Source organism: Guillardia theta, assembly GCF_000315625.1.
Source record: "Guillardia theta CCMP2712 unplaced genomic scaffold GUITHscaffold_68, whole genome shotgun sequence".
NCBI lineage: Eukaryota > Cryptophyceae > Pyrenomonadales > Geminigeraceae > Guillardia > Guillardia theta.
In genome coordinates, this window is record NW_005434606.1 from 40,421 (window position 1) to 60,969 (window position 20,549).

The following is a 20,549-nucleotide window of genomic DNA, read 5'->3' on the forward strand; positions in this document are numbered from 1 at the left end:
CGATGCTGACCAACGACGCCGGAGAGGTCACAAGCCATATCAACGGCCTGCTGATGCGAACGACCAAGATGCTGGAGTGCGGGATTAAGCCTCTGTACGTGTTCGACGGGAAGCCGCCCGAGCTGAAGAAGGACACGCTTGAGGAGAGGAAGGAGAGGAGGGAGGAGTCAGAGGCTGCCTTGGCCAAGGCAAAGGAGGAGGGAGATGAAGAGGTACCTTGAGTGATCCTACATCCTCTCCTCATCCTCCTCTCCTCCTCTCCTTGGCTGCTGCCTCAGCTGTCGTTGGTCGCAGCGGAGAAACTGACGAGTCATGGTCAGGCTGTGGAGAAGTTTGCTAAGAGGACTGTGAGGGTCTCAAAGGAGATGACGGAGGATGCCAAACAACTTCTACGGCTTATGGGCGTCCCAGTGAGTCTTGTCCTCCTCCTCCTTTTTCTTATCCTCGTCCTCGTCCTCGTCCTCGTCCTCGTCCTCCTCCTCCTCGTCCTCGTCCTCGTCCTCGTCCTCCTCCTCCTCCTCCTCCTCCTCCTCCTCCTCCTCCTCCTCCAGTTAGTCATGACTCTCTTCACACAGTCCTCTACGTCTTGTCTCATCCCACTCACCACTTGAGCCTTCGGCGACTGCGTCAGGTCCAGCAGGTTGTAGAGGAGACTCTGCCAGCCGAGTTAGTGCTGGAGGTCAGCTGGAAGAGGCAGGCAGACCTGGCGGGGATGGGCCGCAAACATGTGGAACTCATCGAGGATGAAGAAGATCGGCTGAGATAGTTGCCGGCAGCTCTTCACCAGCTCAAAGAGGAAGTTCATCGAGTGCTCCGCGTTCTGAATCTAGAGCGACAGTCAGGCCTGCTGCTGCCGCCGCCACCACCACCACCACCACCTCTCTTCCTCCTCTTCCTCCTCTTCCTCCTCCTTCTCTTGCTTCTCCTCCTGTCCCTACTCCCCTTGCCCTCACTGCTTGCCCCCCCTCTCTTCTAACCTGCTTGAGCTCGAACTCGAACTCGTGCTCGGCATTGAGCTCGTCTAGCAGGTAGAGCTGCCTAGCCGTCTCCCTCATCGCCTCCACGTCTGTTCGCTGCACCAGCCCGTTGAGACGGACCAGGAGGAAACCTGGGAACGGATGCTCCCGCTGCAGCTGCTTCAGCACCTCCTCCACTACCGAAGTCTTGCCCGACCCACTAGCACCAAGTCAGTGACATCTTCAACAGCAATCCTCCCTCCCATTCCCTCCCCTTTCGCTCTCTCCCGCAACCGAATCTCTTCCTCTTCTCGCACCTCGGTCCCAGCAGAAGAGCAGATCCGTTTGCTTTGCGGAGGATGCAGCCTTCGAGAATGTTTCTGACCTCAGCTGCCTGCTCCGTCAACCCGCAGAGTTTCTTGGAGGAAGAGGAAGTGGAGCAGGAAGAGGAAGAAGAGGAGGAGAACGACAAGGGAGAGGAGGACATCTGTCGTCTCAGCTGGCAGACAACACTGTCCAGCGCCTCCTGATAGACTCCAGCTGGCTTCGAGCTGCCTGATAGCTTACCCAGCAGTGAGGACATGCAGGTCCGTAGGTTAGCACCGGACTCGTCACGTTTACTGTACTCGCCGCTCCCTCCAGCTGTTCGCACCATCGCTTTTGCCGTTGCGAAGAAGGTCGACGTTTTGTCCTCGGACGAGGAGGCGGGGGAGGAGGAGGAGAAGGGCTGAGGGCGGACGAGGGAGGAGGAGAGCGCAAGCTTTCTCTGTACCGGCTTGCGCTGGGCGACTCGGCCTTGATCCTGATCGCCATCGAAAAGAGAGGTGCGCGACACGCGGTTCCCTCCCCTTCTTCCTCCACTCTCCCCCGCCGCCACCGTCTCTGGAGTCTCCCAAGCACTTTCCGTGTGCATTGGATCTTTCCTCGATGACGCAGCAGCTTCTGCTGCTTTAGATGCGGAAGAGGAAGAGGACGAGGAGGCTGCCTCTTTCCTCCGCTTGGACTTTCTCTCCTGCTCCTGCTGCTCCTGCTGCTTTTCCTGCTCCTTATGCTCTTCCCCTTGCTCCTTTCCTCCTGCAGGAGCTGAAGGTTCCTCCTCCTGCTGGTCCCTGGCTCCAGCTTTCTCCTTGTCTCTCCTCTCAGATTTCTCCTTCTTCCCCTCTCCTGCACTGGACGTGAACGCACTGACTCCAGCACTGACTCCAGCACTGACTCCAGCACTGACTCCAGCAGGCACTTCCTCGATCTCCACATGCATGCGCTTTGCCTGTATGACCCGTTTCACCGAAAATTGGGAGAGAAGAGTGGGAGTAAAGTCAGAGGAGCAGGAGAAGGAAGATGAAGTCAGAAGAGGAGATGCGGAAGAGTCAAGTTGGAGGAGAAGTACAACAAGGAGGAGGAGGAGGAGGAGGAGGAGGAGGAGGAGGAGGAGGAGGAGGAGGTGGTGGTGGTGGTGGTGGTGGTGGTAATGGTGGTGGTTGAGACGGAGCACATCCCTGGGGAGAACAAGGGAGGAGGAGCGGATGAGGAGCGGAGGAGGAGCGGAGTCGCCCTACCTTGCTCTGCGTCACCTCCCCCTCCTCGGGAATGATCGTCTTCCACCTGATGAAGCAGTTTCACATCTTACAAGAAGAAGACCCGGCAGAATATCTTACATGCTGTCATGCCGGCACGCGGCCTTGCTCTTCATAACCTCCCGCTCGCATCTTTCGAACGCGGCCTCGTTGGAGCCATACGTCGCCTGCCACTCGTCGAGTTTCTCTTGTACCTGAGCAAGAAACTCACTAACAGATCGTGTGAAGTCACCGACAACGTAAAAGAGAAGCTGTGAGATTGAAGAAATAGAAAAAAAACATAAAATTTAACAGCAGATGCACTAGCGACTTACCCGCTTGCATGTGTAGAACTTGTTTGACAGGCGATCACACAGCAGCGACACGTAGCTAGAGTCTTGGCCCGCAGGAGCTGAGCCGAGAAGAGCCGCACCGAAGGATTCTGCTCTGACAGCATCTAGGAGGGCTGTCATCCGTACCTTGGTCCAATCCTCTGCTGTTGTGAAAGCTCCGTCGCCCTTCATCGCAGACATGTCCTTGCAATGGACTTCTTGTTCTTTTCCTTTGGCCTTATCCCCTTCGTCCTCGTCTTTGTGCGATACAGCTTTCTTAGTCCCTACATTTCTTGCCTTGTTCGTTGTTTTCGGCTGCGCCGAGCCCCCGTCCATTTTGGCGTCAACCGAGCTCTTCTTGTTTTCCACTATCTTTCTTCTTGTCATTGCAACTTTCTTCATTTCGTTTTCTTCGTCTTTCTTCTCTCTCTTCTTCTCCTTCTCCACACCCTCGTCTTCCTTCAGCTCTCTTCCTCTCGTCCGCATGGCTCCTTTCCCTTTTTGGAAGGTATCACCCCCCACCCCTACTCTAGTCGCTCTAAACCCTAGCTAGAGAGCAAAAAAGGTAATACCGTATGTCATTACTCAAAGTTAAGTTAAAAATCAGTACGAGGACAATCAGGAGAGACGACTCCGAGGAGGCTTGACCCTGACACTAGTGAGCAAAGTAAGTCGCACAGGCCAAACGGCGTGAAGAGAAAAGACAGCGAGAACCAAACCCAATCCTGTTAAATCCTGCCAACTCCTGTCCCCCAAACGTAACTGATACGGCCGTACTCCGTACAGTGGGGTAGTACCTCACCCTTCAAGCCTTTGCTTACGGTTCGGGCCCGCCCGACCGTTCTGGGGTCACTGTCAAACCGCGTTGGTCTTTATTAACGCAAAAGAGCCGCCTCGGTCGGACCGGGGCGGCCGGTCCCGGGTTCAACGGTTGACTGAGTCAGTGAGCCAAGTTAGTAGCCTCAGTACCGTACCGTACGCCGAACTTAATCCGTCGGGCCCGGCCCGGCCCCCGTACGCGGCCGCCCGGAGCGCGGCGACTACTCAGTAGTAGACTTTGATTAAAGAAGTAGCCTGTCACAGTGTAGCACTCCGTTCAGGTAGCTTACTGCAAGTCCGACTGAGTACGGTAGTGAATGATCGGCTGAGTGCCGTTGCCGGGTGATCGCCCGGCCGACTCCGGCGAGGCTTGGACCGTACGGGTCACCGGCCCCGGCGGTGCCGCGGTGCCGCGGCCATTGGCGGCACACCGTACAATCATCGGATCACTAAGTCTTATCATGAGTCTCGGCGCCGTGACCGGCCGGCCGCCCGGTCGGAGACCGCGGGCCGGGCCCCGGGCCCGGGTCTATGGCACTCGGAGGCTGCAGCCCGGGCTACTATGCCCTGAGGGCCGCCGGCCGGCCCCGGCGGCCCGGGCCCGGGCCCGTGCCGCAGGGCGGCGGCGGGCGCGCCGCGCCGCCGCCGGCCCGGGGCAGTGAGCCGCGGCGACCGTCGGGTAGGACGACAGTTCCGGTGACGGACCCGGCGACCCATCACTGTAGTTTCAACTGAGGGCAACCGTGAACGAGAATGGTGCCATGATTGATATTAGCGGCTCCCGGCTCGCATCGCGCTTGACCTCACCGGGCCGTGACCCCGTGGCGGCCGGGCCGGTGCGGCCGGGCCGGGCGATCCGATCATGGTGACCGTACCGTCACGCCGTACTACGGTACTATAGTACAGCGATCGGACCGACGTGTTTTCCGGCACTGGGAAGCCTGGTTCGGTTGAATCGGATCGGATGGTCACCGCCGTCAGTCTTCGGAACTGAGGCTCAGAGTACCGTACGCCGCCGGGTCACCGGGTCCGGTCAGGCCAGTGACTCAGGCCCCGGCCCAGGACCCAGCCAGGATCAGATCGGCCGGCCGTAAGATACTCATCAGATCGGATCGGACCGTCCGACGGTCAGATGAGTGGATCACGAGCGTCTCAGTGGTGCTGCACGGCACTGCACACGCGCCGCCACCGCGCGGCGGCTCCGAGCAGCGGCTGAGTCACCGATTCAACGGGACTCCGGGACTCCGAGGCTCCGGAGGCTCCCGGACCCCGCCGCGCTGGAAGCCTAAACTTTGAAACTCAACTCCGTGACAGGCAGACTCCTCAAGTCCGTGACCGCCGATGATTGCGACGGTTCAACGAATTCCTCCGATCTCTTGATTCATATGCCCCATGCGGCGCCTGGCGGGTCAACCGTGGGTGAGGACCCGAATCGTTGAGGTTTGAGTGAGTGTAGCTTCAAAATGGTCACGCCTGAGGGCGCAAGCAAGCGCAAGCGCCTGAGGGGGTGAGCATGCGCGTTCAAGTTTGAGGGAGTATATCCTCTTACATGCTTTTACAGAGGGTCCATAGGCTGTAACTTGCATTGCTCTCCTTGCTTTGCTTGCATTGCTGTTTGAGATTTCTCTGAGAGCCTTCAGACTCATGGCTCTGCCCTCAGTGTTGACACTTTTCAGCTCCTCGAACTTTTGGACGTCAACCAGCCAAGGCCTCCTCCCCTTGTCACTGGCTCGTTAGAGGTGTACTGTATGAGCGCTTGTGCTGCCAACAGCTGGAAAGGAGGATAAGGGTAGGAGGACACAGGCGATGGAAGAGTCCCACCTGTTCTTTGACCTTTGCTGTGAATGAGTCCATTACACATCTTTCAAAGAATGAGATCATTTGTCGAAGAATGAGTTCATTGGGTTTGCTTTCATCAACAGTTCATCTAAGGCTCATGGAATACTATTTTTACTAGGGCGAACGATGACGAGCATGCTGGGTTAAATGAATAAAGTGGTTGCCGTGTAGATGCTAGACACGCGTGACACACAGCAAAGACAACAACTCCAAGACAAGGAAAGAGCTAGCTAAAACATAGCAAGCTCGTCCCTCCTTTGCTCCAGACACTTATAATGAATTTTGGGCATTAGCACTTGGAATGATTGTATGGGCTAAAAGATGAAATATACGTCAGATTAGACAAGGAGCAAATCGATGAGGCGGATTAAACCAACAAAATGGCAGCGTGGTCTTGAGTGTACCAACACCTGGCTGAACGTTGTATTAAGAGTAAAATCCCCTAAATGTTGAAAACACATTCTAGCTCGCTTTAGCAAGAGACTTGCAAGCTCGTTTGATAATGCAGCTCAATCCGATGCTTCATACTGAAGCTGATCCAACAACATCGATGCTGATCAGTAGCTTACAATGTTTGCCTTTCCCTCGCTCTTAGATCCCAAAAAAATAACGAATTTCAACGACGTGCTTATTGTAACCCGACATGGCGTGTCGTCAAGTGACAGTTATCATACATTGCCATTCCGTGCCTCCCTCACATCTTATATCTTAACTTGTACTAGTCTATCTCCTCCATCTGAGCTTTCATCACAGCAACTCAGATACTTCCCGTCTACGCTCCCGCCCTCGTTGTCTTGTGCCTCTGAGATGCGCTTGACCGATCTGGCGATGCAGCCAAGCGCTTTTCGCTTCCAGTCTGACAGCTGATCGAATCGATCCTTGTCGATGCCAAGAGCCCCGACATGCTCGTCCCAGGAATATCGCTCAGACAAGTTGTTGAGGGACACTGATCGTTGCATAGCTGAGCGAACAGGTGCAGCTGGAACAGAGCTGGAAGGAGATTTCCCACAATCAGGAAAGAAGTGACTGGCAGAGGATGGGGGGGGAGAGGAGGAGGAGGAGGAGGAGGAGGATAGGAAGGTGGAAGAGATGCAGATGTCGTCCTGGCTGACGGGCATGTCTGGCTTTTCTTGTTCGCTCTTGTTGAGACTTTTATGGAGAAAAGGGAAAAAAAGTTTACAAGAATACTTTTAGCCGGTTCAGGTGTCAAACTCGAAATGTATTGTTTTCGAATCTTCCTTAGTTTAAGAGCCGGTACTTTGCGCCGGTACGTACCTGGTACGAGCCTGAGGGGTCACATGAGTCCGCGTCCGAGAGCTTCGAGTTCGGAGTTCAGTCCGATTACTGTCAGCGTGTCACACTACTGGCACTCCAACATTTACTCAAAGTTAAGGTAAAAATCAGTACCAGTCTGAGGGTGCTCGGATGGTACCGTGACTCCGACACCCGTCGCGGCGCGGCGGGCGGCGCCACGCCGCGGGTTCAACCCCCGGCCGCGGCCCGGGTCACCGGGGGCCGGCGGCCCGGCCGCGGTTCACCGTCACTGTGACCCCCGGGCGGCGAGGCCGGGGGCCCGGATCACCGGTTGAAGAGGCCACTGACGGACCGCGCCCGGCCTCTTTTGTCTCACGCCACTTAGCCTGGCATGCCCGCCCAGCCCCCGGCGCGCGGCTCACCGTGAGTACGGTCGGTCAGTCCGAGACGGTCGTCGCAGGCCGCGCTCCCGGAGCCTGGTCCCCGCCCCGGTCTGAGGCAAGTTGCCACCGCGCCCTGGCGGTCCCCCGGTCCGCCGATGATCAGCGCCTCTTGAAGGCCAGTGACTCGAATTCAGGCCGGAAGAGGGCGCGCGGTCCGTCGCGGCCCCGCGGCCCGGCCGGGCGGCCGGGATGGCATCGGATCAGTCAGTGACAACCGTGAACTTGAAACTGACGTGAACTTCAGGCTTGCCAACCGACAGCATCGGGGCGGAGCCTCCGCCGAGCCGCCGGCCTAAAAGACTCTCGAACGATAGGCTCGGTTGAACGGACTCGGGACGGTCATACTGGAGTCCGAAGGCCCGTGACCTGAGTGATCCGGCGGTCTACACTACGGTAGAGCCTAGCCTAGTAGCCTGGGCGACTCGAGCTACAACTAGGCTATCGACAAGCAGCCTGCCACCGAAACTCCGAGGCTCAGTTTACTTTCAGCGATCTCCAAACGATCAGACATCAAGAGCCTGAGAGGGTTCACTGGCCAGAGGCTGACAGTGAGCATGAAGGAGGAGGGAGGAGGGAGGAGGGAGGAGGGAGGAGGGAGCCTGCGGAGGAACTTAAGGAGGCACCACCGTAGCTAGTTCTGTAGGTTCTGCAAGGCCTCCATGACGAGGGAGCGGAACTTGCCGTCCTTGACGTTCACCTTGCTCACGTCGTCCTTGCTGATAGTCTCCAGTGCTGCTCCCAGCAGCCTCATGGCGTTGTTGTAGTTCCTGTCAGTCACCCCCACGAACTCCATGTCGACGTCTCCTCCTCGGGTGAGGATCGCCATCTGCAGCTGCAGGTCGATCTCTCCGTCTGTGCACAGGATGCCGCCCGCAAGCCTGGGATGCAGCATGGAGCTGCTGCTCTCGGGGAGGATCCTCCACACCCCCAGCTCGGCGTCGTTGTTGCCGAAGAGCAGCTGCCTGTGCTTGCTCCACAAGTCCGTGATCTGCGACGCTGTCCCCTTCCCCTTGGCGACAGCCCAGAGGGCGGGGAGAGGTTCTTCCCAGAGGTCGTAGCAGTCCTCCGAGTAGAGAGCGACGTGCAGTAGCACGTCGTTGAACGACAGCCTCGGGTCCTCCTCGTCCGAGCAGCTGAGCAACTGGGCAAACATTCCCCCCCAGAGCCGGGAGATCCGCTCGATGGGCTCATCCGCTAGGATCATCTTCCTGCTGAGAGACACGAGCGTCTGGATGAGAAACACAGTCTTCTCCTCTGCGTTGTCGCTCATCTTGCACGAGATCATGTCCTGCATGTGCGTCGACGCCCAGATCAGACAGTCGACCAGCGTGCTCTCAGTCTCTGTCGGCCTGTCGCTGCTGCCGCCGTCGGGTTGACCCATCGCCCTCAACAGCGCTTGCGGAGAGTCGAGCGAGTTGTCGTAGAGTATCGTCATCCACAGAGCTGTGCGGTAGGGGCTCAGGTACTTGTCCTCCTCGGCGTTCTCCATGCCGATCTGATACTTGAGAATGTCCTTGGCAATGGCGAGGCTGTCGGAGGGAGAAGACTTCTTGAGCAGCGAGCACAGGTTGTCGTTCTTGAGTGCCGAAAGCACCTTGGCAGGGGAGGTGCAGACGGAGAGCAGCTCCACCAGCAGCGAGCTGTCTTGCACGGGCTCCGTGTTCCAGCACTTGTTCTGCACGTCGTTCCAGTCCACCGAGTGTCCGTGCTTGACGGCATCGATGATGTCTTCGAGCCTGGAGTAGTCGCCCCCCCAGGAGAAGGCGATGCCCTCGGCAAGCTCGTTGTTGCACTCCACCTCCAGCTGCAGCGGGAACCCGCACTGATCCACGAGCTTGTTCTCGAACATGACCTGCGGATCGTCCATCTTGCTGCATCGCTCGACCCCGCCTGATGCGGGGTCCTTCCTCGCCTGCGCACGCATGTGGCAGCACCAAGCCGCGATTCTCAGAGCAGGAGGAGCGTCGTAGGCGCGATCGAGGCCGAAGGAGACGAAGTCAGGGAAGTCCATCCCGAGGTTGTCGGCGTTCTCAGTGAGGAGAGCCGCTTGAAACATGGAGGCCACCATCCCCTTGAGGCTCCGAGTGATGGAGAGGATCGGGTCCTCCCCCCTCTTCGCTCCCTCCATGGCCGCCAGGAACGCCTCGGCGAACTGCTGTGCGGTAATGGTGGACACTGTGGGAACCTTGTTCAGCAGGAACCCAGCAAGCTTCTCAGCTGAGATGGACGAGGTCTGCGACAAGATGTCCTCGAGCTCGGCGATCCCTCGAAGGGACACGGCCTCGCCCCCAAAGATGCACCGGGCGCAGTGCATCCACTTGCGGATCCCTGAGCCGTTGCGGGTCTTCTTGGCGTCCATCACCTCGCTCAGCAGGGTGTTTCCGAGACGCGTCACGATGTCGACCACGCGCTCGGGCTCGATGCCGATCTTGGTTCCATCCTCCTTGAGCTGTTTCAGGTGCTCCAGGTCTCGGGAGTCCTTCCGGTTGGCAATCAGCAGCACGTGGAGCCTTCGCACGTTGAGCCGCAGCCACTGGAAGAGCTGAACCTTGTGGACGTCCTTGAGCATGTGGAACTCGTCGACTATGAGAAAGAGGTGAGCCGAGGAGTCCGCGATCTCGCACTCGAGGATCTCCGTCAGGGCCATGTCGACAAGCCGATCGTCACTACCATCTATGAAGGCCTTGGACATCTGATGCCTTCCCTTGAGCTCCTCTGCGATCTGGTTGGAGAAGAAACTCTTTCCTGCTCCAGGGGGAGAGCAGAGGAGGACGAGGCAGGGCTTGGCTTCCAGCATGATGTCTTTCAGCGACGTCCTGTAGTCGGCAAAGTCTTTCTCGCTCTTACTGCCCCCTTCCCCTCCGAAGAACTCCGACACAAACCTCTCGGTCTTCTCCCAGCTGCTGTAGAAAGGCTTGCCATTGACAGCCTCGAACTTGGCGATGGACTCTTTCATCCTCGGGTAGGGCTGAATGTGTGTGGGGCGCAGTCGGACAACGTGCTCTGACTGCAAGTCTGCCTCATTCCGGATGCTCCTCTCAATAGGAGCAGGAGCAAACTCATACACGCACCGATCTCTGTTCTCCGAGAAGTTCCAGCTTGTCTGCGTGTTCTCTAGGTACACGAACCGCCACGGGTGTATCCGAGTGTACTCCGCCAACCATTTCAGCAGCGCGTCCTCGATGCTGTCAAGCCCGGTCACGTACACCAGCCAAGTGTAGGCCGAGAAGTGACCGATGATGGTCAGGTACATGCTCGCGTTGTCCTTCGATCGAGTCAGCGCGTCATATCCCAGATCGCAAACTTCAACGATGGCCCCGTGCTTCTTCAGCTCTCCCAACGTGCCCCCACGAACGATGTGCACGCCGTACAGGTCGTTCTTGCGCTTGCAGAACGGCAGGAAGTGAGGAGGAACATGGAAGGACCTCTGGAAGAGCGAGAGGCAGTGGTTGGGGGAGGGCAGCGAGATCGCCACACAGTGGGCGATGACGAGCAGGTTCAAGTCTCCTCCTATGCTGCCGGAAGAGCTGTCTTCGATGCACAGCGACGGGACCCTCGCGGTCGTTGGGCCCTTTTCGAGCTGGTTAAGGAACCAAGACTTGGCGTCTTCTGGCAGGGGTGACCGGACAAGATTGCAGAGCCAGCTGAGCAGGTCACTGCGGTGAGAGAGCAGGTCGTAGATGTGCTCTGATATGTCCGTGTCTCCCGAGATGTTCGACTTCTTGGTCTTGACCTTGAGATAATGTTCCAACGACTTGACTAGGAGGCTCTTGTGGAACACGTAGACTATCGGCAGCCCGTCGCGCTCGTTGTACTTGATTTTGAGCCTCTTGACGTCGATCTGAACTTGATACAAGGGAACCTTCTCCCCTGAGAGAGACATGACGGCAAACTTGGAGCAAACTCTGTTCCCGTAGCCCCAGGTGGCTGGGAACAAGGAGTTCTGAGCTGTTCCGGAGTTGCTCTCAGGGTTATCTGTCGGCAGGTCATGCACATCGTCTATGTAAGTGACTTTCTCCTCTTGTCCTTGGCCGAGGTTTCTCTCCTTCTTCGCCGAGTCGATGAGACGCTTGGTGTTGTCATCGGTCTTCTTCGTGTAGACCTTCTCCTGCTGCTTCTCCTCCCCTTCCGAGTCAGAGTCTTCGAAGTGCTGAGTCCAGACCGACTGCGCGTTCAGCCGCTTCCGTCTGGTGATGGAGGTCAGAAACTCCACCGACTGCTCCATGAACTTCTGCTGGGTGATGTGCTCGTGCGCCGTGATCAGGTTGTTCAGCACCGCGTTGGCATTCCGCGTCCCATCGTTATCGAACCGAACAAGGTACGGCTCGTCGTTGTTGGCTTCGAAGCTGATTCTCAGCTCTCCATCCACCTCTTCGTTGATTTCCAACTCGTCTCCTCCATTCGCATCGTCCAACCTTGCCAGGAAGCTGCTCTGATTATGCTCCGCCAACTTCAAGGTGAACACCATCTGTGACCTTGGCACCCAGTCTCTGATCCCGACGATGAGCGACAGGTTGTTGGACATGGCCTCTCCCAGGTGAGTCAGGCACTGGCTCTCGACATTCAGATCCTGCTCCAAACTCGGCAGATCCAGGTACTCCAGCACCGTGTTCAGCCCGTTGTCATCCTCCTTGATCTCATCCATGATCCTCAGGATGGCTTCGCAGACGATGTTCTCGGACCGGATGTAATCGCAAAACAAGTTCTCTTCCTCCCCCTGCTCGTCGCTAATACGCCTGAGCTCATTCAGCACCTGATCGATCTCCTTCAATTCATCTGCATCCCAGCCACGAGCTTTCTGCGCAGCAAAGTACGACATCTGGACGATTGATTTGATCGTTTCAAGAACAGCAGCGTCGAAGTCGAGCACTGCTAGCTTGCAGACGTCTAGCAAGGTGTAGAGGAAGACAGGAGGGTTCTTTGCGCTATCCAGAGATGCTGCTCCCAACAAGACCATCCAGTCTCCTTCCAAGTTCTTGCGCAGGTAGAACCCCTTGGCTGTGATAGTCGACAACCTCGGGAGGTTGTTGAGATGCTCCCAGGCTCCCCCGTTGTGGGAGAAGATGGCTTCTATCTCAGCGAGCTGCCCCAGCTCTGCCTCGTCGAAGCTCTTCTGCTGTCGTCGCCGCAAGTTGGTCTGCTGCGACAGAGGAATCTTTCGTGAGTCTCCGGGGCTTCGCAAGACCGGGTTCAGTCCTGGCACGATATGGACGATGCCGTAGCCGTCCTTGATGTTGAGGCTCACCAGCTTGCGGGCTGAGATCGTTCGCTCCGCCTGATTCATGTCCCTTCGCAGCTTGCCGGTCACTCGCGAGCTCTTGGACTGCTGGGGACGGAGACGATCGGAGGAGAAGGCGGTCTTGAAGAGCGTCAACGTCTTTCGCTCGACAAGAACTTGAGGGCTCTGCCTGTCATGATCGCGAACATGATCGAAGTTGGCGAACCTCTTGTTCTCCACGTTCTTTGCCCTCCTTCGCGCCATGCTGCCTCGATCTGCAGTCTCAACCGCAGGCGCAGAGGAGGTGTGGAACTCGAAGCCCTCCTTGAAGATAATATCCTCATAGATCTTCAACTCTCTGCCAGCATTTAAGATATCCTCTATCTTTTGCGGCAGCAAGGTTTGAGCCGGGCATCTCACGTAATGCTTGTGTTTGTGATTCCTTCTCTTCTTGCTGCCCACAAGATCCAACAGTCTTTGAGACAGCTGCTTGTAGTCATACTTCGCATACAGGTTCGTTGCGATGTACTCAATCTCGTTCAGAACTGACGAGCTGTAGACAATGTTTTGTCTTTGCCACTCACGAAGCATACACACAACCTCAAACCCCTCGTTCACTGGGGTGATCCCAATCAGCGTGTACAGCGTGTCTGCTACAGTGACCTGCAGCTTGTCGGAACATCTTTTCAGACCCGAGCACAAGCCTTGGACGCAACTTTGAATGATTGCCTCGCCGTCACATGATCGCAGCTGTGAGAAGAAATCTGCGATGGTCACCATGTCTTCGACGACTCTGCTTTGCATCTGAGCCTCATTCGTAGTGAAGTCCCTCTGAGCAATCGCAGGATTCCTACTGGTCTCCTTGAGGTTGGTTGCCACGTCAGCAAACTTTGCTTCCAAGGCTGATCCATCAATCTGCCATGTACTAGTCAAGTCACATTGAGCTGCGAGCACATACACACCGCTTCCAGGAAGGTCCCATGCCCACATTCCGCCAGCCTCTTGAGCTTGTCCACCTGCAACGAGGTCCCGAAGGCAAGCGTGTTGACTTGAAGGCCGTACTGCGAGTATTTAGAGTAGAGAAGCTGCAAACCTTGTTAGAGGTCAACGCGTAGAGAACACAAAATTTGACCTGCATCTCCCGCTCTCCGTTCTCATGCGAGTCGCCATCGGACATGAACAAAATGACTGGAGGAAGCTGAGAGTTGTCCGTCTGCGACAAAATGCGGTCGACCTCGCTCAGAGCAGGTCCGAATGAAGTGCCCCCTCCTTTGAGAACAAGGTAAGCGTCCAACTTCGCTAGCGCATCGTCTAGAGTGATATTCTTGCACAGAGTCCTGGCAGATGAGTTGAAGGCAACCATAGAGATCATGTCTTTTGCGCTTGCAGTCTTACGAATATTGAAGAAAGTTCGAACTGCAGCTACGAGACTTGCCCAACCTGACCCTGCCATGGAGCCAGAGTCGTCCAGCACGAAGATGACGTGGAAGTTTGCGGGGTCGTCTTTGTACTCAGCGGAGAAATCCACTTGTGAATACTTCTGCTCAAGCTTATGAGCTATGCTCTCCATGACCTCCTCCATCAACTTGAGCGGAAAGTTCTGGTCGTATGTCTCCCCGTCTCTGATCTTCTTCGTGTGCTGCAGGTATCGGGTGATGGGGCCCATGTCTCTCACATCGAACTGCAGCAGAAGGGTCAACAGCCACTGGATCGTCAAGCTCTCGCTGTCGGAGTTGCCTTGGAACAGCGGAATGTTGTCTTTGCCGCTCCGGAAGCGAACATCCATGTACACTGGAAGAGGACAGTAGACCATCTCGGTAGTGAACTTGGGCTGGCTCCATATCTTTCGCATCTTGAGGAGGTTGTTGTTGAGAGTTTGCTTCAGCCTACTCCCACTCATCTTCCCGAGGTCTTCAAGAGACATGCCTGCAGCATAGAACCAAGCCAAGCCCGTCAGGAAGATCTGCGCTCTCTGCTCCTGAATCTTGGTCTCGTCGATGGAGTTGAGGGTGTCGTCGATATGCAAGAGGATGTTGAGGTTGTGCAGCACAAGCTCTGGGGTGACGCCCTTGTCTGTGATAGGAAACATACGCCTGAACTTCTCCTTCTCCTGGAATTGAAGTCCAGGGAACTGAGAGTTCTCCATAGACTTGATGAGGAAGTCTACACAGCTCCTCGGAAGGTGGCGGGAGTGACACCTAAAACTGTACACGGGCCATCCTGCTTTCTGAGCCTGACCGACCACGTAGTTCTCGTTCTCGATGAGGTTCTTCGTGCCAATCACGTTGCGCTTGATCGCGTTGAACATGCTGGCTGGCAGCGTGTGAGGAGCAAGAGTGAACCTGGCAAGATTGCTCAGCCCCTGCAGCGACGAGAAGGAAGGGTCAGCTGCTCGAGCGACTTTCTTGAAGAGCATCCAGCTTCCTGGCTGCGGGCTGTGACGCAGCTGCAGGGACCGGGCAGGACAGGCCCACCAGCAGAACCAAAGGAGGGCAAGGAAGGACTCGTTGCTCTCCTCTGGTGTAGCGTTCATGACGGTAAACATAGTGCTCCTGGAGAGCTCGTTGTGCAGCAGCTCGACGTGTTTCAGCAGGTCAGCCTCCTCGAACGTCTTGTTCTTGAAATGCATGATGTAAACCGTGCAGAGCTTCTTGGAGCTTTCAAACGGCAGGTCGAACTTGTGGGACAGTGCCATCTGCATCAGGTCCCTGGCACACTCGTTATCGGCAAAGGTCTTGTAGATGAGGGACCAAGGCTCAGGAATCAGGTCAGAAGGGAAAAGCACTGGCGGTTCGAATCCATGTTCGGACAAAACTTCAATCATCTCTACAGCAAGAGCTCGAGTCTGCTGCGTGCACAACCCGTTCAAGAACTCTGCATAGAAATCGAAGGCCTTCTCCTCTCCATGCGCTGCCTTGATGGCTTCGAGACTTGGCACGAGGATCCCATCCCTGAAGAGGGTGAGCTTGTACGGAGGATTAGCCGACTTGACAAGGTGAAGGAGAGCCTTGGGCCTCACCCGAGCTGCGATCGACGTGGAAGTATTGACCATGTCCACCATTGCAACTGAGTCTGCGTCCTTAGCCCATTCCAGCCACCCGCCAAGAATATTCTTCATCACCGACCCATATGTCTCTTGGAGTATCTTGGTCAAGTTTTCTTTGGACAGGCAAACGCTCATCAGAGCTCTACCGATCCTGAGGCTCGGGTCCGACAGCATCTTGCTGATCTCAACTTTGTTCTTCTCAGACATGATGAAGTCTCTGATCGCATGCTGCTCGCTCAATGTCTCCACCTTATCCAGCGCGATCATCGCCCTTGCGACCGAGAGGTACAATTGAAGCTTCTCACCGCTCGTTACTTGATCATCGGAGCCCTTGGTCTCAAAGAAGATGCCGTTCTTCAGCAGCAGAATCTGGTCCTCCTCGAAGTAGTCGTTGGTCAACACGGCAGTGGACCCAGAAACCAGTAGCAGCCACCAGATAGCTGCCGTTCGAGATCTCAGCACGTAGAACTTGTCAGTCGGCAAGCTGTGGAGCAGTCCCTGGCAAGCAGAGTAATCCCTCTCGATCTCCTGGATCCCATCCTTGCCCAGCGTCAGGTTCACGATCTGGGAAGGGCTCAAACTCAGCAGCAGCATGATTCGGCTGGGCGAGTGCGTGCAGATATGCTTGAAGACTTCGCTGGTGAGCTCAGGGCCTGTCTGCCACTTGACAAACATCTCCTCCCAGTTCAGCTCCGCTCCCACGATGGACTGATGCTCCATAATCTCCTGGTGTCGGATGATGGCGTCGCCCTTCCCGGGGTCGAGGTACATGGGGTACTTGGAGCGGTTATCATGGAGGTGTGACTGATGGTAAGACAATTCAGCGCACAAGAGCCTGCCGGGGTTGTTGGCACAGTGAACATTGGCGTCCCCCAGGTTGGCCGTTTGAATCAGGGGGAGGCCGAAAGGGAGGTTCTTCTCCCTGTGAACTAGAGAGCTGCCTTCGTCTGTGTTCTGACAAAGAAAATGGATGTACGCCTCAATGCGATGCAGCTGGCTCAAGAACCGAACGCAAGGTTGACGACAGAAGTCCGCAAAGCAGATCAATGGCATCTCATCAGTCCAACTTTCAGATGTGCATCGGATGTAATGGTTGACATGCCGTGCAAGGAGGCCAGCAAGAGTTTTGCATTCCTCTTCCAGCACTTTGCAAGGTACCATGATGGGCTGATCTGCCTTGGACAGATTGCTGAAGATCTCCTCCAGGACATGCTTGTTCTCAACTCTCAGCAAGTCGTCATTCTGGTCAAGAAAGTTCAGTAGATTGAGATTCTGCATCCCTCCTCTCATGAACTCTTCAATAAATCCTTTCTGGGTATCAGTAATGATGTGATCTAAGGAGAACATCAACTTGAGACCTCTGCAGATCAACCCGTACTTGTCAATATTCTTCTCCGGGTAGATATTATTCCTTTGAGTCAGTATGGGAGCATGAATCCATGTAGGTGGCGAACGACTGTCCTGATAGATTCTGAATCTGCAGAGGCTGACAAGCGGGCATGTAACCAGCAGAACGATCTTGACGTTCGACTTGAAGCACCGAGATATCAAGACTTCGAGCTTTCTCTGTGGGAGGAACGAAGCTCTTGAAAGGATAATCGTTGGGCACTTGATCGAGCTGTTCACATTCTTCTGGCGATTCTTCTCCTCGGCCCGAGCGCCTGTGATACGAAGCTCTGAGTTCTCAGACAAGAACTCCTTCAGGTTGTCAAAGTTAGATCTGTCTCCGGCATCGATCAGTCGTATTTTGACAGCCTCATACGCCGATTCATAAATAGTATTAGCAGTCCAGCTGTGATCCGAGCACACTAGAATGCGAATGAAACTTTCCATCTTGTCCGCCTGAGAGACAGGCTGGTCCATCCACTCCCTCACAGTCTGTAGCCACCTCCCGCACTCCATGGCGTACTTGAGAGGAGTCTCTTTGCACCAATACGAACGGCAGAGCTCTTGAGGAGTTTTACAGAGTCGATCGTAGGTTTCATTCAGTACGGAGCCGACAGCAGATTGCCTTGAGAATGAAATGGGCAGGAATTTCTGGTCAATAGATTCTCTGATGCTATCGGGACGATAGATGAGGTCTTTAAATGACGGACTGAATTCCAACAGCTTGAGTATGCTGTTCGAGTGCCGGAAGATCATCTTGAAGGCAGGAGCTGGTAACGTAATGAGCTGATTCATCTGGTCTGCCGTGATCTTCCCAGTGATGTTCACATACAGGAACGTGATGGAAGTTGGGTTCGCTTGCTTGAGCTTCAAGAAGAGAGACTCGAAATTGCTTTCCTCCACAAAGACTTCTTCTTGTGCAAAGTGAGTTTCCTTAGAAATGATTGTGGGCAAGTAGGTCAGGTGATCTTCAGAGACGATTGCGATCCTCTTGTTGAGATTTGCCCTCATGCCAACGAAATGCACGGATCTGTCTGCATCGGAAGCCTCAGGGCTCACGACATTGAAGTTGTCATTTTCAAAGCTGTTGGAAGACCCCGCGGTGATCAGATTCAACACAATCCTTCTGCTCTCTTGCTCAGTCACACTCAGTCTGTTCAGATTCTCGAAGGCCCCCTTCATCTTCGATTCCCAAAACTTAGTAACCAAGTTTGCAAGATCCGGGTGGACAGCGTGTAGCAGCTGGACACTGGCATAGTACAAAACCAGCGCGTTGTTCTCAATCTCCTTCATGATCAAGTTTGAATAATCATCTTGAGTCATGTTTTGTCGATCGATGGCATTCAATCCAAGCACCTCTGAAGCACAACAGTCAGAAAATCGACATCATTCACAAACAAACTTCAATCACAACATGAACATCAGGACGTTTTGATTCAACAACTTCGAGCTAGAATATCAATACCTGCGATTACTTCTGCACTCTCCATGAACCCTTGACCTCGCGGTGCTGTCGCGGTCAATCGGCCAGTTCCAGTCTGGTACACGGCACTCGGGGGCATCAGCACAGCTAGACGGTAGAAGGGGAGGACTTCGGTTGATTCACCAACCTGACAAACTGAGGCGATCGGCTCCACGGCCAAGGCACTGTACCCAACACCCTCAGTCTTGACGTTGCCAACCTCGCGCAGGTCTATCAGAAATCGGCTTCCTGCATCTGAGATGTCTTGAAAATGGGACCCGCCTTCCGATCTCTTGTCGTTGAGGACAAGCAGGATGTGAGTGAACTTTGGAGTCGACGGATTTGTCTGCGACAAGATCTCTTCGACCGTCTTGGCGTTGGGAGAGTGCTTGTCACGGTTGACGAACTGATAGAAACTGATTGAGTCCGATGTTTCTATCCCTAGACCGCAAGTCTTCAAGACATCCACCGTATCGTCATGTTCAACACTGAGGTCAAAGTTCAGATAGTTCCCAGACAGGCTCAAGCCTATCTCAAACAAACGAGAGTCCAGCTCTTGCCGAGAGTCATTAGAGTCTGTCTTCCTGTACAAAGAGACCATCCTGACAACTACCGACTTTTCTTCGGACTCGGGGACTCCCTTTTTCTCATTGTGTGCCATCTTGTACCCAAACACAGCAATGCGCCTTCCTTCGCCGTGCATGGTCTTGGCATCCTGCACTTGTTTCTGGGACTCCAAGATTGCTTCCCGCACACACGCCAGACGTCCGGCTCTCCGAGCATTCTCCCGCAGGTTCACCTTTCGTTCCATGTAAACCTTGATGTAGCTCGTGAGATTCGTCATCATCGACGGTGCACTGAGGTCGTCAAGGAACTTGAAGATCTGTGGTTCAGGCACTCCTTCAAAGTCCAGCACCGACTTCCACTTATCCCACACTCGCTTCTCCTCATTCACATATCCCTCGATCTGCTCTAGAGTAGCAGTCTCTTGTCCGCCAGGATGGTCATGGTAAAACCTGTCAAGCTCGGTGTTTTCAAAGTCATAGCGATCAACACTGTCCAGCTTACAAAACGGAATCACTCCGACGTCTGCGGCCCGTCGCATGGCACTCTCGAGAGATTGTTGAGCTCGGTAATAGTGTTCCATGCACCGGATGATGAACATCTGAACCTCGGTGTAAACGTTGTTCAGCTCATCATTCTGAAGGTCCTCCAGTTTCTCAGCACGTTTCAACCATTCCTCGGTCAAGTTTGCATCAAGATCTCCAGGCATCTTGTCACGAGTCGTTCCAACGAGACCTCGGAGTATGGCTGCCATTTCAACAGGATGGTAACGCTTTGACCTCACGTGCACTATGGAGAAACCAAACTTCTCTTCTGTGTGCTTCTCAGTCGACGTGGAGACTCCAGTCAGCTTTTCCAGATGATAGCTCAAAAAATCTCTGTCCCAACGATCTTCTGCACCGTAGAACCTCCTGTACCAATTGCTATCGGAATGAAGAGGCCTCATCGCCTCTAGAAGACTATCCATGTTGCTCTCTTCATTCTCAAGGATTCGAGGTCCCAGGCGTCGAAACGTCTCGTAGTAGATCGGCTGATTCAGACCAGTCAGCCGCGCTGCCACCAGGACCTTCCGCGCAACGCTGATCTTCACCCTCTCATAGGGAGCGTTCTGGATCCTAGAGTGCCAGAACTTGAGAGCCTCCCTCCACAGGCACGCTTCCTTGCCTCGTTGCCTCACATTCATCAAGTAGATTGCCTGAGTGTTGGTAAACCATACTTCATTGAAGCCCGTCTCCGGAGGTCTGTTGCCTTGTGCATTCGAGCTCGGTGCCAGTGCTCTCGGAACAGCTGTGGCTTCATTGTGAAGAGCGTTTCGGCCCGATTGCGAGTTGATGTCTCCATCAATGTCCTCTGCGTCCGAAAAGGATGCGTCTGACATACCTGCTGTATTCGTCATGTCAGGTCGGATAAGACAAATTTTTCAGAAATCGAAAATGCGCTGTACAGTCTTTGGTAGTCTTTTGCTTTCACTTTCTCAGGAAGCAGTGTGCGAGAGTATGGAAATGCATAGACGTTCGCAGAAGAGACAACACATTCTAGTTGTAAAGAGATGAAACAAGGGGTGCTTTTCAACAATCAGTCAGAACAGAATCAAACAGATCTATTGGGAAGGGATCAAAGGGTTTGGCCATCAAAGGCAGGAAAATGTGGAGGGGAGAAAGCAGAGCGTGACAGAAG

At 54.8% G+C, this 20,549-nt stretch overlaps 3 protein-coding genes across 3 annotated transcripts in view; all 3 read right to left on the bottom strand.

The window, feature by feature from the left end:
- GUITHDRAFT_113538 (hypothetical protein) overlaps nucleotides 1-3,327 on the bottom strand; it is a gene marked incomplete at both ends in the record, with an annotated part of 5,560 nt that extends 2,233 nt beyond the window's left edge. The window contains 8 exons of the mRNA XM_005827218.1: nucleotides 65-122; nucleotides 605-655; nucleotides 704-826; nucleotides 978-1,176; nucleotides 1,274-2,223; nucleotides 2,513-2,558; nucleotides 2,612-2,724; nucleotides 2,845-3,327. Coding sequence (XP_005827275.1) covers nucleotides 65-122; nucleotides 605-655; nucleotides 704-826; nucleotides 978-1,176; nucleotides 1,274-2,223; nucleotides 2,513-2,558; nucleotides 2,612-2,724; nucleotides 2,845-3,327 — 2,023 coding nt within the window. The remainder of the gene's footprint in view (nucleotides 1-64; nucleotides 123-604; nucleotides 656-703; nucleotides 827-977; nucleotides 1,177-1,273; nucleotides 2,224-2,512; nucleotides 2,559-2,611; nucleotides 2,725-2,844) is intronic.
- Nucleotides 3,328-6,200: 2,873 nt separating this feature from the next.
- On the bottom strand, nucleotides 6,201-6,458 carry GUITHDRAFT_113539 (hypothetical protein; the record flags this gene model as incomplete). Its single annotated transcript, XM_005827219.1, has 1 exon — nucleotides 6,201-6,458. The coding sequence occupies one exon, from the start codon at nucleotides 6,456-6,458 to the stop codon at nucleotides 6,201-6,203; it is 258 nt and encodes an 85-aa protein (XP_005827276.1).
- Nucleotides 6,459-7,827: 1,369 nt separating this feature from the next.
- On the bottom strand, nucleotides 7,828-20,268 carry GUITHDRAFT_142802 (hypothetical protein; the record flags this gene model as incomplete). The annotated part of the gene is made up of 4 exons (XM_005827220.1): nucleotides 7,828-13,329; nucleotides 13,377-13,499; nucleotides 13,547-18,204; nucleotides 18,312-20,268. 4 exons carry the CDS (start codon nucleotides 20,266-20,268, stop codon nucleotides 7,828-7,830), a joined length of 12,240 nt encoding a protein of 4,079 aa, XP_005827277.1.
- Nucleotides 20,269-20,549: the final 281 nt, after the last annotated feature.